A 16597-nucleotide genomic window follows, 5' to 3' on the forward strand; every position below is an offset into this window, starting at 1 on the left:
CAAGCATTCAAACCCCTTTTTAATCTACCAAAAATTACTTAAAATTCTTCCAAAATTCTTAATAGACCCACAACAAAAACATCACCAAAATCGATTCTCACACATTCATTCTTATTGGTCCCACTGGTTCACCGGTTCACATTCTGCCATATCAGTTTGCCGTCAAAGTGGTGTTACTTAGTTGTTTATACGCCATTTTTAATATGACCAAAGTTATGAGATTCTAAACACGCGGAATAGAAGGGCACATGCCCCTCCTAGAAACAAACATAACTAAAAGTCTAGTCTCCTTTCCGAACCTTCCCCTAAGCACTAACAGACCTACAACTGGGCTAAAGGAGGCTTTAACCCGGATAACCTTCCCCCACAAGCTACAAAAAAAAATATCTGCTCAACCAAGGCTTTTAGCCCGCACCTTAAAAGAAAAATTTATCCTTACTGGATCCGTCCTTGCCGGTAAAGTATTATCTCCTCTAGAAACTTAAAACAAGACGACAATGTCTTAAAACAGTCTTATTCTTTTACCAACCCCCATCCATCCCACTCTCAGAACAGAACAAACCAAAAAAATTCAAAGCCTACTTGTCTTTCTCACTGTTTAACACTACTCATTCATTATTCTAAACAAGAATTTAAGCAAACAAAGAAGAAGATTTCAAACTAGTTGCACCAGTATTAGTTCACCATTTCATCACCTCCCCTCCCTACCCTTTGACTCCCCCTGCAAATATCTTCTCAATGTCTGAAACAAAAAAACCCAGAAATTAAACAATGAAGTGTTTTCATTTCTCAAAAGATTTAGAAGAAGAAGATGGAGGAGAAGCGATAATTCCATCAAGGGTATCATCGAAAGTATCATGGGCAAGATCATTGAGTGTTGCATCGTCAAGTACTACTGCAGATGCTAGTCATAGACGTAATTCGGAGTATGATTCTTCAGATTATTCAAGGGATTTGAATGATACAATAAATTTCCATGATTTTTTGTCTCAGAGAAGGTCTAATGAATTACATGTGTTTAAGTATGATGAATTGAGATGTGCTACTAGAGGGTTTAGTAGAAGTTTGATGATTGGGGAAGGTGGGTTTGGTTCTGTTTATAGAGGTGTTGTTAAGATTAATAATGATCTTAGTGATGAGGTAGATGATGAGGAGAAGTTGGATGTTGCTATTAAACAGCTCAATCGGAATGGAATGCAGGCAAGGTCTTCGATTTAATTCCCCTTTCATCAATTTCGTCAGTTTTTTTTTTTAATTGATTTTTTATCTGTGAATTCTTGATTTTGCTGAATGGGTTTGTTACTGAATTGCAATCTCTCTGTTAGAACATGGAGAAATCAACAAATTTATGCATTTTCAGATTATTTTTTTGTCAACATTAGCTGTTTGGGTTTACATGAATTTTGATATGTTAATTGATTGGTTTGTTATTGGAGTGTAATTAGCTTTATTTAGGCAACAAGGACCTTGCAAATTTTGCGGTTTGTTGTTCTTATTAGTGTACGAGTTAACAGGAGTATCAAATTTATAAGGTACTTGTGGAATTGGGAGAGGTGAAAACTATGTAAGAAATGAATTAGGCGAGAACTAGTAGTTCATGTTTGAATAGAGAAGCAAGATATGTAGAGATCTAGATGGATAAGAATAAGTTCACTATTTTGTGCCACTGGTGCTTGTCCTTTGATGAAGCTAGAGTGGCATGTTCTAGAAAATTGTCATGCAATTTGTTAATAACTGGGGAAAAGTGGTGTTACCGGATCGGGAGAAGTGGCACGTAATCTTCACTGTATGGGTTCTAGAAATTGTTCCATCTCTCAGTTTACTTGCCCAATCGCCTCGTTGTGTTTATATATAACTCTTAAAGTAACTCAGCAACCAAGTTCTTAAGTTTGTTGGTAAAGGCGTTGATTCTTAATTTTCTCACGTCGTGCCAGAAGCTATGTTTGCATTTTCCAGATGGAATTAGAGTGCATCAAAGTGTTCTCGGTTTGTTTCTGACGGATTTTGAGTAAGAGGTTTATTCTAATATTATTTACTTTATCTGATGGTTTGCCTGCTACTTTACCTTTTGTATTCAGGGGCACAAAGAGTGGATTACAGAAGTGAATTTCTTGGGTGTGGTTAAACATCCAAACCTTGTCAAATTAGTGGGGTATTGTGCCGAAGATGATGAAAGGGGTATGCAAAGACTCTTGGTTTACGAACTTATGAGAAATAAAAGCTTGGAAGACCATTTACTTGCTCGGGTACCTTCACCTCTGTCGTGGAAAATGAGATTACAAATTGCTCATGATGCTGCCTGCGGTTTAGCGTACCTTCATGAAGAAATGGATTTTCAGGTACCTCATTAATTTTGTGTTACCTGGTAAAATAACTTAGTAATGTTGGCATCTGTTTAGTAGTAATCTACCTGACTTTCTACAGATAGTAATTGCAACTTCTATGGTAACACTTAATTTAGTATTTAGTCGTAAAATCATGAACCATTTGAGCGTTCCTTCTCATACTGATTTGATATAGTTTGGGAGTAATCTTTCTTTACGTCTGAGAAAAGAGCTTCCTGCAGTTGGTGCTGTACTTTAGACGGTACAGTTTCTATGTGAACTTTGTCAAGCATCCAACCTATATTTCTATGTTTCTTTGGTACAGTTAATATTTCGGGATTTTAAAACATCGAACATTCTGCTGGATGAAAATTTCACTGCAAAACTTTCAGACTTTGGGTTGGCCAGGCAAGGACCAGCTGAAGGACTTGGTCATGTTTCGACATCGGTAAGTTTCATAAATTTTGGAGTAATGTCTTTTTTGGATTAAGAGTTTGTTTTTCAGGAGTTTCGTTACCTTGCATTTAAAAGTCCTATAGACTAGTTTCTTGATTATAGAGTACGAAGAATACGTGTTCGTATATCTTCTTCGCAGACCATGTTTCAGATATGAATTTCATTACCCAGTACAATGTATCTAGCATGGTTGTTCATTGTGATTGGTTCTAGTCATCAGCCTCTAAGTTCTAATCCTCCTCTATATGGCGTTTTATTAGATGATAACCGTAATGAGCGTAAATAGCACTGGTTGTTTAATTTTGTAGTGTATTTGGTTGAACAGGTTGTGGGTACAGTAGGGTACGCAGCTCCGGAGTACGTTCAAACAGGTAGACTGACATCTAAAAGTGATGTTTGGAGTTTTGGTGTGGTTCTCTATGAACTCATCACAGGAAGACGATCAGTAGACAGAAATCTACCGAAGAGCGAGCAGAAACTCTTGGAATGGGTTAAGCCTTATGTATCAGGCTCCAAGAAATTCTATTTGATTATGGATCCACGGCTAGAAGGTCAGTATTGCATAAAATCAGCTCAAAAACTTGTTTCCTTAGCTAACAAGTGTCTCATGAAGCAACCGAAATCCCGTCCTAGAATGAGTGAAGTAGTAGAGATTCTTGGACAGATGATCATAGACACATCGTTACCAGAACCTGTTAAAATAGATGATAATTTGAAAGAAAATGAAGAACCTATTGTTGTGCCCGAACAACCAACAAAACAAAGTAATAGTTACCGGAAAAAAGTACTTGAATTCAAAGATTTGGTGAGTTTAAGAAGCAAAACTAGTGGGAAGTTAGATTGGAGAAATTGGACACCAGTGGTAAGAACATGGTGATTACTCTAGATTATTAGTTAAACTTGTGGAGATGATGACAGAATGTTCTTCCATGAAAGGTCTCTTACGCGATTACAAGTATATGCGTTCAGTTTCAAACACAGTTTGTTATCTTTTGAGAGTGCAAGATACATTTAGCAATTCAGGAAGAAGGATGAATCTGTCTTTCTCTCCCAGTTCTTTTTCGTTGAAATTTTCTTTGTGTATATAAGTCTATGGAGAAGGTATCTACTGAAAGTTCTTGGTTACCAAATATTCAATTCAATTATGTTTTTCCTTGATTTTGTCAAACATGTTTTGAGATGTAATTGCTCAACTACCGAAGAGTGACATATATGTAAACCATATCGGTGAACTTTCTTTGTCATCTATGTAATGTGACAACGACAACGATACACCTATTTTTTGCAACCTGTTTATTGTAGGATGTAATGTATATGTAAGTACAAGCAAATGTCAAGCAGTAGAATCTGCACCCAAATGCAACCACTTTTCTGTCATTCCTAAAGGGGGGCCTCCCAGGATGCTAACTTGCAGGTTATGCCAATCCTGAGCCATGGAGGGTGTAGATCCCATCGAGACATCAGCGCCTTTCTATTTTCTTAAATTATTATTATTGGAATCGAGACATCAGCCTCAGACGCCCAAAATTTCATGATTTATATGGGAGAATACCAGCTCTACTAAGGACTGATACCAGTCCATATACGACAAAAAGATCCTGGTATCAGCCATATAAATGTTGCAAAATTTTTAATGATCACAGCAGCCGATTTGGCTTGAAGTTTCCTTGCATGAATCTAGTACAAGGTCCTATTTGGAGCCATCGTTGTTGTGTGTGGAGCCAGCCCCCAAGGATTTGGTGCTAGTAGATATAATGTTTATGTAGAGTTAAGACCCTGTTTGGGTGCAAGAACATTCTTTTGGATACCAAAATAGAAGTGTTCCCATTTATTCATAAGCAAAAATCAATCCCGGTTTAAAAAATGTTTTTATGTCACCAAACTAATTTCTTGAAATCGAAAAACAACTTCTTAAACTGTATTCAAACACCCTGCATGCCAAAGAAGTAGCTTTTTCCCGAATGACTCTTTTTGTAAGAAGATGAACTCTAAGACAACTAAATGAATTTCGTTTTAGCCATCTTATAATCAACGTGACAGTGGCACGACTACTCAAAGCAATAAAGAACATGATTAAGGGGATTTAACTTAGGTTAGCAGTAAAGAAGATTAATAAATAACATGGGCTGAAAGTTTCTTAGCTAAGCAAGAGATATAAAAGTCCCTTTTAGCAGACATTAGATTTCAACTTTATTGATTTGTTTTTCACAGAAACTTTCACATTTGGATAACGTTGATGGGCGGCTATTGCTTAGATATGTTATCTTAACTACACAAATTTTACAAAAAGAAATCATGTAATATAAAAGTGTGCAAATCATAGACATTGGTCGGATGATTCTGAGAATCTTCCAACATTTTTAACTTCCATGGAAGTGGTAATTGTATGCAATGTATCGGTAGAAAATGCAATAGGTGTCGCCCTTGTGGGTATGTTTTAGCGGAATTTGGTGCTTCAACTCAGCGACAGAAGTAGGATTGAAAATCTGGGTGCTAAAATAGTAGGTTGGGTTAAGATTGGTTAGATCAGTAGATCAAAGGATTCGCAGCCGCCGAACGCCTTGCAGTTTCATTGTCTCTATTTCTAGCACAAGGCCCAATTTGTAGGGACTTTAGTTATCTAGGAACGATTTTTTGGGACCAGTCTTTTTTGGGACCATTGTTTTATAAGGCCATCTACCCTATACTTATAAAGGATGTCCTAAAGTAGTGACATTATCAATTTGCCTTTAACCCTAATTAAAATTAAAATTAAACTAAGAACTACCAAATTTAACCTAATCCTAAACTATTAACAAAAACCAAAAATCAGACCTTCCCCTACCCCAGTAGCCGCACAGAAATTTTTTTTGAGATTTTTTTTTTCCTTCTCTTCTTCTTCTTCTTCTTCTTGTTCTTCTTCTTCTTCTTCCTTTCAACATCGTTTTTATTGATTAATCGTCGATTAATCAATCGAATATAAGAATGGTTCTTCGAAAGAAAACCCCAAGACTCCCTGGAAAAGGTCCCGATTTAGCACATCTAGCAAATCAGTCAAGTGAATTAGAGATTTATAAAAAAGTGGAACCGGAAGGTGAAGTCATAATCGGCTATAATAGACGCTTGAAGAACCCTGAAACTGACATGGCAAAGATCCGCAGGTATTTTCAACCAAACCCATTACTTTTAATTTGATTTTGATTCGTTTAATTGAATAAAAATCATCAAAATAGAGTTCATATGGAAGTTACAGTGCCTTGTTCGGTTAGAACGCGTTTCACAAAAACCCTAGTTTCATAACCGAACTTCCTGAAAGGAAGAACACGAAGAACATTTCGGTCCCATAGGATTTAAAATTAGGTTACCGAACTGCGGGTTCGGTTGGTTCGCAAATTTTTTTAAAACTATATTGTAACCGAACTCGACCCATATTACAAAAAAAAAAAATTCCAATGTAACTGAACTGTGCTATTTTTCACACTATGTTGAGTTCTCATATACCGAAATTTTCCAACTCTGTTCGGTTGGTTCGCAAATTTTTTAAAACATATTACAAAAAAAAATAAAAATAAAAATAAAATCCAATGTAACCAAACTTTGCTACTTTTCACAGTGTGTTAAGTTATGATTTAACCGAACTTTGCCCATTATGTTCGGTTCGTTCGCAAAAAACCTTGACAAACCGAACTCTACCCTATTCAAGTAATTGTGGAGTTCAGTTTGTTCGCAAAAAATCTGTACTAACCGGAACTCTTCCCTGGAACACAATTTTTTTTTTAGAGTTGGCCTATTTTTCGTGAATTTTTCCTACTAACCAAACCTTACGCTAAGAATCCTTATGTTGCATCTGATTCAGTCAATCATTTATCGGTTAAGCTAATATCTTTTGTTTTCTTGATTAGTCGGAAAGGAAAAAAATCAAACCAACCTTTACTGGAAGATCTGAGAACTCCCACGCCTCGAGGCAAAGTACACTGTGGTGCCGGTAAGCGTGGAACCAAAAATGCTAAGTATGGAGGTGGCTCATTACCGGGTGTTGTCATCCAAGATGCTGTCAATAGAGATAATGTTGACAATGTAATCCAACAAGTTAATGAAGCGATTGTGGAAGAGATGGGCAATCAAGAACATAATCAAGGTGGAGAAGAGGAACCAGCTGAAAAAGAAGAAGGAAATAAGGATGACAATGATGACGGTGAAGAAGATGAGGAAGATGGAGATAAGTATGGAGATAATGAAGATGACGAATCAGAGGAGGACTCAGATGAATAGGAAGAGGAACAAATAGAAATAGTTAAAAAAAAACCCTAGAAAGACGCCTAAAAATCCTTGTGCTAGATATGCATATACTCCTGATGACGATTTGTGTTTGCCGCCAAAGAACCCAACTTATGGTACTCCAAGAGATGGAGGGGGGTATTGTTTGGCTACAAAAACTCATAGGCTGCCAAGATCTTTGCGACAAAGGTATTGAATCTTAACCATCAAGATTTCTCAGTCATTTTTTTATATTTTGACATATATTTTTCTATATATATTAGTATATAAGATATGATGTTGTTTTTGTAGGATCATAATAATGTTGTTTGTGTTTTGAAACATCAAAAGAACAAGATATGGAGTATAGAGAATGAGTGTGATGAGGTCCAGTTGGCGGTATTTGATTGTATATTATGGAAAGGGATACAACATGTGCACCAAAAATTTGATGCTGTCACTGTTTCTGCATTTTCCAAGAGGGTTTATCGAGAGACGGATACCTTTCATATACCGTTTGGAGAGATGGCAATAACTCTGGATAATTGTTTTAGAATCACATGCCTACCAATTACGGGAACAAGTGTTCGACATGGCTACGATCCCTCGATGAGTTACGAACTTCTTGAAAAGTTGGTCGAAAAGTGTCTAGGATGGAGAGCTGACATGGCACAATGTGAGTTTAGACGAGCTGCAAAAGAACCTAAGGAAGGTGATGATTATAATGAGTTTGAGGAAGACCGCACGTACAAGAAGAAGTTTAAAAAGATCAAGATGAAAGTCTTGTTTGAGGAGTTTTCAGGGACGAAAGATTTGGTTGCTCAAGGAAAGTTGGTGATGACATCGGAGAATATTAAGCACCATGTGACTGCTTATTTATTATATCAACTAGGAAACATTTTCTTCCCCGACACTTCAGGTCACGTGGTAAATGCCTATTACCTCCAGCTATTGGACCCCCTTGATCAGGTGAACAACTACTGTTGGGGCATTGCGGTTATTTCATTCGTTCAAGCGGAGCTCAGAAAAGCTTCGAGGCTTAAGAGTCGTTTTTTTTGGAGGATTATACACCCTTGTTCGGGTACCCCGTTAAATTATCCTTTCTGTGTTTCAAGATATATTTGAGAACAAAATGAACTTTGTTTTTGATAAGTGAATGAATGTGTATTGTTACTAATCATACTGCGAATGTATCATTTGTGGCTTCTTCTCATAGGTTTAGGTGTACGACCACTTCCCTAAACTGAAATTGTCTCATGCTCACACTCCTTGGCCTTATGGGAAGCCTACAACTGGTAAATATGAATTTTTGAACTCACAGGACAAGGGTAAGAAAAACAAGGTTTTGAGGTTGATGGGGACATTGGATAATAAAACGGTTGAAGATCAGATGAAGAAGAGGAAGATGTTTAGGTTGTTGATTTCTTACCTATCGCGGGTTGTAATAGACCGTTGTTTTATCCTGGCGGTTGTACAATGTATAATCCTCGAAGAGTATTGAGACAACTTTCTTGTGTCCAAAGTGTCCCACAAGAGGAAAACTTCAACTTCAAGGTGAAGAAGCGGGGAAATAATAACACCGAAAATAATTTTGTTCCAAAATACGAACCTTCTCCATCAGTGGACCAATGAAACAACTTTGGGAATTATCTTATTCCAGTTGAAGAGTGTCAAGATTCGTATGATGAGCCAAATGCTGCTGACGAGGGATATATGGAATGATATGAAATTTTTTCTCATACTCGTATAATAAAAAGAGTCCAACAAGCCCGTGCTGAAAAAGTGAGGCTCAGAAAATTATGAAGCATACCCATACCTGTGGTAATGAGGCCTTGATCTTATGGAATTCGGCGGTAAGATATTTACTCTTATTTATTCTTTTCAAAATGTTATAAAATATTGAAAAGTAATAGTTATTTATGCTTTTGATTGCAAAAAGGTGAAGTCAAGTGTTAAATTGTTGAAGAAAATGATGGAAAAAATACGAAGTGTAAAGCCGATGAACACTCGAGAACAAACAGACCTCTACGACCAATGTACTAATGTTTTTTCACCCAACATTGTTGATCCAAGACAGGTTGATCCAATCTAGACCATGACAGTGAAGAGGAGTCGCCGAGAAGGGGAAGGTTCAAGTCGGATGGTTGAACAACAAAGCAGTGGAGATGACACTCCTAGTGAAGAAGGACGAGCTAAAGCTCCTAAACACAAGAGTAGAAAAGTTTCTCGTAATGGTCGTCGTCAATGAGTGATTGCAACAATTAGTACTTTGGTTTCTTATGTTTAGAAAATATTTTTATTGCGGATTTGGTAGTTTTTTTTCTTATGTTTGGAAGACATTTTTATTGCGGATTTGGTAGTTTGTTTTCTTATGTTCGTGTGCTTCCAAAAAAATAGTTATGGTATTCTTATGTTCGGCTGTTAGACACATAAGTTTTTCATTACGTTAAAATTATTTAGATACAATAAGGTAGTTCGGTTAGTAGGCAAAATTTGCGAACAAACCGAACTTTGATGTCTCAAAGTTCGGTTTGTTCGCAAATTTGGCCTACTAACCGAATTCAACAGTTAAAAAAAATTCAGAAGTTACAAAGTTGTATTCGGTAACCTAGTAAAAAATGGAAGGTAATCGAACTTATGTGTTCGGTTACCTGCAAAAAATTGGTATGTAACCGAACCATGGGGTTCCAAAACCATTCCTAATCAGCTGAAGTTCGGTTACCTACAGAATTTACCAGGAAAATGAACAAACAAGTTCGGTTACCTGCCATTTTTTACCAGGTAACCGAATACAACTCTGGAACTTCAGATTTTTTGTGGTTTGTAAAGTTCGGTTACATAGGATTTGTCGAACCAACCGAACTTTAATTTTGAAATTATAAAGTACTTTATCTGACACAAATATCAAGTAACGACTATTTTTATAGAAGTTATACACCTCAGTGGTATATATATTTGTTTCATAGTTAACATTTTGTTTCAAAATCTTCTAAAAATGGCAGCTAGCTAGTCCTAAATTTACTCTAGATGAAGATCTTTCTCTTTGTAGAAAACTACATACTATACTATCCAAAGAGGGGTGAAGAACGAAAAATGAATGGTATTATGAGTCAAAGTTGTTGGGGGGAAATTCATGAGAAATTCTGCTTCGACATAACAAACCCTCATAACCGTGATCATATAGCTTTGTTCATTCGATTTGGAAAGAATAAAGATAGAGTTGTGGAATTTATGGCTTTATTTCGTATTCTAATTAAGGCGGTATCGACTTAGGGGTGAAACATTCGACGAAATCATTTTAACATCAAAAAATGAATGGCGAAGATGGAAGAGAAAGAATTTCAAATATGAAGATCATTTCTGCATCCTTAAATACTTTTTCATAATGCGTTTCGGATATTAAATGTTATGTAATTTTTTTCGGCAATGTCCTATAATAGTTCGTCAATGTCCCTTAATTTCATTTCCTAACCGAACTTCTGTCTGTAATAGTTCGGAGATATCCTGTAATCTAAGTTCCTAACCGAATTTCTATAAGCTGCATTGTAAAAAACCAAAAAATAAGACCAAATTACAAAAAACACAATCTTTAATTCATATGTTGATGTTCAAAGCATACTTAGTTTAATTAATGGTACATTTAATCATCCTCAAGGGAAATTGAACCTTCGTGTATAATTTTGTCTGAATCCTTCAAAGCTTTCCGCATCTCCATGTTATGCTCATACATAATGCACCAACCCAACATTGTGTCGGGGTTAAATCCACGCGAATAAGAGTTTCCGCATATCAGAGGCAATGGACAATTGTCTTCTAACCGGAGTCCTATAAAATGGTTGTTGTTAATCAACGCCGTCACCACTCTCCTACGTTTAAGTTTCTCGACACATATGGTTGTTTTCGGAGTTTATGTGAAACTAGCACCTTTTGAGAAATAGTGAACCATGCAATTGAATTCGGCAATTAAGTGCCCACATATCGGCATGCCCATGCAATGATCCCTTGTGATTGGGTTGCCCCTGTGGAGATGGATTTGATACCTAACAAACTGCATATTGAGACTAGCATCCCCGTCGGACAACATTGTCTTGTAAAATTCCGGTTTCTCCTTTAGATTCATCAACAACCTTTGCCGGACATAAGTGATTTGATTATCATTATATAGCTTTGGACCTTGAGAGAAAGGCTCTAGTTTTTGTACGATAACATGGAAACCGCAATTACCATCCGGAGGGACGTCATCGGTGGATATGACGTACTTTCTAATGTAAGGAGGTAGCTCTTCCAAGTAGCTTTTATCAACAAGAGGTGGTGTATCATCAATTGGTTGACTCCTTTCTGGGATGCGGCATATTGGAGCCTTTAGCTTCACGGCTCGTTGAATTGGTTGGCTAAGTTCCGATGGAGTAGGTGGGGTTGGTGGAGAGTGTAACATCGGTCCTTTTTTCTTCATATCCCGTTCACTTGTTTTGCCCTTTTTCATAATATTCCTAGCAATTTTCTTAGAATCATCTTGCGTTCATTAATGCTACTTCATTGTCCGTCACTATAACCCCGGGGATATCATCATCTCGGTATATGGCCTTCAATTGTTGTAGCGCCCAAGTGTAAACTGGTTCTTGCTCATCTTGTAAAGAACAAAAAGCAACGGTAAACAATGACTTCGTCGAGGTACGACCAACAATGTTCAACAATGGCATCTCGTATTTGTTAGTCTTGTAAGTGCAATACATTATAAGAACTTGATGGAAGCATTGAGCCAATTGAACACTCTTCGGATGCGCAATGAAGAGATGCGTTATTTCTTCTTCCGGACCTACCTTATTTTGAACCGCGTAGCCTTTCTCTTGATCGCAAAAAAACAATTTTTGCATAACTTTTCTATCATTCCATTCATTCCTTTTAATTGTCTCAATTGCATTGTAAATGGTGGTCAATGATGATATGTTATCCTTGTTATCATCCTTTAGTAAGCGAAGCATATTAAGTGGTGAAATACCCATTCTCCTATACTTAGCTATTTTCTCCATTTCTTCAGGAGTGAGCCTTGCGGCCATTGAATGTCCTTCAAGATGATCCGGACGAGGGTGGTTATGATGACCTTCCACCTTATCCATAGATAGAACCCATCCATCCATTTTTTTGCACTTATTAAATACTATCTTGAACGAACACTTCATTTTCTTTGAGCACGTTGTGTTCTTCCTCGTCGTCTTTCCTTTATACACATAACCCTTCCTCTTGTGACTAACATCCGGATCTCCACTTCTCTCACAAACCATTTCAAAAAGAGTTTTGCTTTCTTTTCCATACAAAACTAATACGCACATGGCTTTCTTGGCATGCTCTGTAGCGCAATTCTTCGTATCAAAGGTTGATCAAATACCAAATCATTGACACAGTGATGGGATGTATCTTCGAACAACATATCAACCGGGAAAGGTTGATCATCCATTGGTAAAGGCATTCAATCTACCAGAAATGGAACAACATCAATTGCAATCACAAACAAGTTCGACAACAAGATAATTTTATCGCGATAACCGAACTACAAGTTCGGTTGGTAACGAAATTTGACATCTAACCGAATAAGCAAGAAGTATAAAGTTCGGTTACCTGCCATTTTATACTAGGTAACCAATGTAACTCTGGAACTTTTTATTTTTTTGTTTGTTAAGTTCGGTTAGATATGATGTTGGGTTAAAGTTTGCGAACCAACCAAACTTATTACACTTAGTATAATCTTATATTACCTAAAGTTCGGTTAGATAGTTGGTTGGTATGAAGTTTGAGAACCAACCGAACTTTGTACACTGAGTAAAGTCTTATTTTACTTAAAGTTCGGTTAGTTATATGGTTGCGAACCAACCGAACTTCTAGACCCTAAAGTTCGGCGACATTGCGGGCTAACCGAACATTACTCTGTAGATCCTATAAAAAAAGTTCAGTGACATGCCTGTTAACCGAACGACTAAAAACCTCCATTAAGATCGAGTTCGGTAACCTGCGTGTTTGGAAAAAGTAACCGAACTATACCTTCGGATGAGTTCGGTAAACGTAACCGAACAAGCCCAAATCTACTATAATAATTTATATTTTTGGAAAATTTGAAGCAATTCAACCAATATTATCTAAGTTTGAAGCATACCTGGGTACCCAAATACTCTTCCTCCGGTTTTGGTTGGTAAAATCCATCGTTTTCATCTTGAGATTGAGTTTTTGGAAGAATACTATCACCATCTAAGAAATAACTCATATCCGGATCATTGTGAAGATTAACAAATACTTTAGGAGAGGCAGGAGATGAAGATTCAGATGAGCTATCATTAATTGAATCATCACTTGAATACTCAAGCTTAGTGAACTCAAAGAAATTTTTATTTTCCATATTTTTCTTCTTCATCTTCTCTAACTTTACAGTCTTAATAATTCTACTTCTTTTTTAAAAAACCCATCTGATTTTTTAATCTCACTAATTATCTTTAATTTAATCATTTCACTAATCATCACACTAACTTAACATTAACTAATCATTACCCAAAATTAATCGGGAGGGTAATTTAGGTATCATAATATATATCTAGATAAGGAGTGACCTAAATTTACTTCTAATGTCTTACCCAAAATAAAACAATGGTCCCCAGAAAAAGACCGGTCCCTAAAAACAGTTATTATTTAGTCGACACCCTGGATTTTGGGGTCTGTAGATATAATATTGTGTCTTTGTGCTCGGTATATGTGTAAAAGGGTTCTTTAAATCATTGGACCGTTTTTATTGTATGTGTCCGATCAAACTAGTTTACCTCGTGAAAATTTATTCGCGCAATACTTCGGCCATTGATGATGTAACATAATCACAACCAATCTTTCACACTTGCAAAAACATTTGGTAAATGAAAAAAATTGCTCATTAACTTGTTTGATCAAATGTCGTTTAGATTCCGCAAAGGTTGATCGTGATGGAACCAGTTAAATTTCTGTTTAGTTTAGGATGACACTGACAGCAAACTAAGACTCAGTCCCAACCTCGCCGGCCAAACCTATATAAACGCTCAAAGTAAAATTGATAGCATTATCCGGGAAATCACCCCTTATAAAGTAAACACTCACTGGGGATCGGACACGCTATCAAAAGTTACGAGAAGACATATTTTTAAATGGCTTATAGGAGAGGGGACCAAATTTCAGGTAGGAAAGTGCTTAAATTTGATGAAATAATCAAATGCATATCAACATATATATACCTGAGAAGGCACCCGAGCAAAAGCAAAAGTCAGGCCCATTTCTCACGGTAAAACCGTAAAAGTTAAACGAAGTCGAATAAATTCCTTGATCAGTGCAATTATGGCGGTGAGATACGATCGTAGTATCTTTTTTGGATTTTTTTCTTTTATTGGGTGATAGTTTGAATTACTTTGAGTTGGTTGAGTTTTATCAAGTTTAGTCGAATTTCGTTCGTTGGTTCACCATGATATACTTGTACTCCGGAATAACAAAACTGATCAAAACATTTGGTTGTGTTATTTGCAGCAACCACTGTATGCAGATGATGATGGTAGAAAACAGGGAAATGTCCACCACGCACTATCTTTGTCGGACGAGTCACCAAAGCTCACTGCTGAAAGTAGTCATGATACACAGATGAATCCAAAGGCAAACCAAGAAAAACTTATTAGTTGTGATGATTCTCTTACCGATGGTTCTTCGCAAACTGTAAATGATGATGCAGAGGTATATTAATTAAGTCTAGCTAACACATGAAAAGTGGCTTTGAGTAATATATATGAAATTTGTGAGATGTGCATGGTATTAGCAAAAATTGTCTCATGTCGTAAAAATATGGGCTATTCACTTAATAGTTTACTTCCTGGGTTTTATCCAGCACCACCTAACTGTAGAACTAGTTATTCACATGTGAAGGCTTGATATAGGGGGATTAGTTTACTTTAAATACTCTTTCTTCTTGATGTATGAAAATAAAAAAAGAACAAAGCTCCTTCTTCAATTAATTCTTAATTTACTTAATTCTTTTTTTTGAGTACGAAATATAATTCATTCATTTTTGAAAGTTAGATCAAAGTGTTTTTATCGGATTAGATTTTTAACTTAATCCACTTTCATACTTGAGCTGGGTTGCTCCATAAATGCATACATATTATTAAAGTAACTACTTAAAATACCTCAGAAATAAGACTATTGGTGGTCCATCTTACAGCTTCACCGTTCCTATTCACGGAAGAGATAATATTCTGGCAGTCCCCCTCTTAGTGTAAATTCCTCACTACCAAAAAGAGAAGGATCCGATGACACAGTAGGGATGATACTAATTTGAGTACTTGACATGTTGAAACTACTTTTAATGCGATGGATTTGAAGTTAATTTTTTGGTGACATGTTCCTCTTATAAAGCTTTATATTCCTACTTAAAATAAGTGCTTTCCGAGATGCATAAGTCCACCATCACCCGTTTTAAAAACTAACCGCTAAAGATTAACGGGTGAAACCATAGTTTATAACCAGTGAAGTTTCGTACCTCAGAATGTTCTCATTTTTATTAAGAGGTAAAGATTCATATATAAAAGGACCAAGTCACAAAAAATTTAGCTTCAAATCATCATCCATGAAGGGTAAAATAGCCATATTAGCCTAAATTGTGCATAATCAAATTGTCCGAAAAAGTAAAAAAGAAATATAACCCATGGAAAACAAAAGACAGTTGTGCAGGTACCAATGACTGCAAATCTCATTTTCCACATTTCGGAAGCCAAAAGAATCTGCCATCTCATATACCGGTCGTATTGCTAATAATATGGGAATTTATCATGTATCGGCTTTAACTTTGAAGACACTCAAAACATCGGCGATACATGTAGTCGGTCACCAAAAGGATTAGGATTAAGAGTTTGTGATAACTCTTAATTGGTTTACTTGATCCTAAATTCTAGGAACTTTGTAAACAAGTTATGAAACCCTAATCTTATAGGCTAAGTAATGTACCTATATAAATAGTCTAGTAGAGAACCTAGAAAAATACACCAAAAATTCTTCTTTCTCTCTTAGGGTTTATATGTTTTCTCCCAAACGATAATATATAAATCTCTTATTTTTCCCGAGGATTCAACCTCGTTAAATTCTCGTCTCTTTTCTTTTCTACTTTGTGTTCTTTGCAATATTTGGAGTACCATTGTGTAGCTGTGCAAATCGCTTCCGCAGGGTTTTAGCGCAACAATTGGCATCAAGAGCTCGGGGTTAGGTTCTTGGAATTTTCGGTATTCCTAGTATTGCAGCGGGAGTATTTTGTTTTCTGAAGTTGTTTGAGGTAATTCTGATCTCAAAGTTTAGTTTTTTATCTATATTTGGTTGTTTGTGAACAAAGGTTGACGGGAAAGATCCAGTTGATCCGAAAGATCCTTTAGGAGAACATTCGGAGTCCACAAGTAAAGATAAAGAAACAAAAGAAGAAATATTGCATTCTCATAGATCACAACTGAAGGTTGAAAAGTTCACCGGAACCGATAACTTTGGTTTATGGAGAACAGACGTAATGGATGCTCTTGTTCATCTTGACCTAGAAGAAGCTC

At 36.4% G+C, this 16597-nt stretch overlaps 1 protein-coding gene across 1 annotated transcript; it reads left to right on the forward strand.

Moving 5' to 3' along the window:
* Positions 1 to 771: 771 nt before the first annotated feature.
* Positions 772 to 4068, forward strand: LOC113345055 (serine/threonine-protein kinase PCRK1-like). Its single transcript, XM_026588918.1, has 4 exons — positions 772 to 1200; positions 2079 to 2339; positions 2650 to 2772; positions 3106 to 4068. The coding sequence occupies exons 1-4, from the start codon at positions 772 to 774 to the stop codon at positions 3655 to 3657; spliced, it is 1365 nt and encodes a 454-aa protein (XP_026444703.1). The 3' UTR covers positions 3658 to 4068.
* Positions 4069 to 16597: the final 12529 nt, after the last annotated feature.

This window comes from Papaver somniferum, unplaced genomic scaffold (assembly GCF_003573695.1).
Source record: "Papaver somniferum cultivar HN1 unplaced genomic scaffold, ASM357369v1 unplaced-scaffold_80, whole genome shotgun sequence".
Classification (NCBI taxonomy): Eukaryota; Viridiplantae; Streptophyta; class Magnoliopsida; order Ranunculales; family Papaveraceae; genus Papaver; species Papaver somniferum.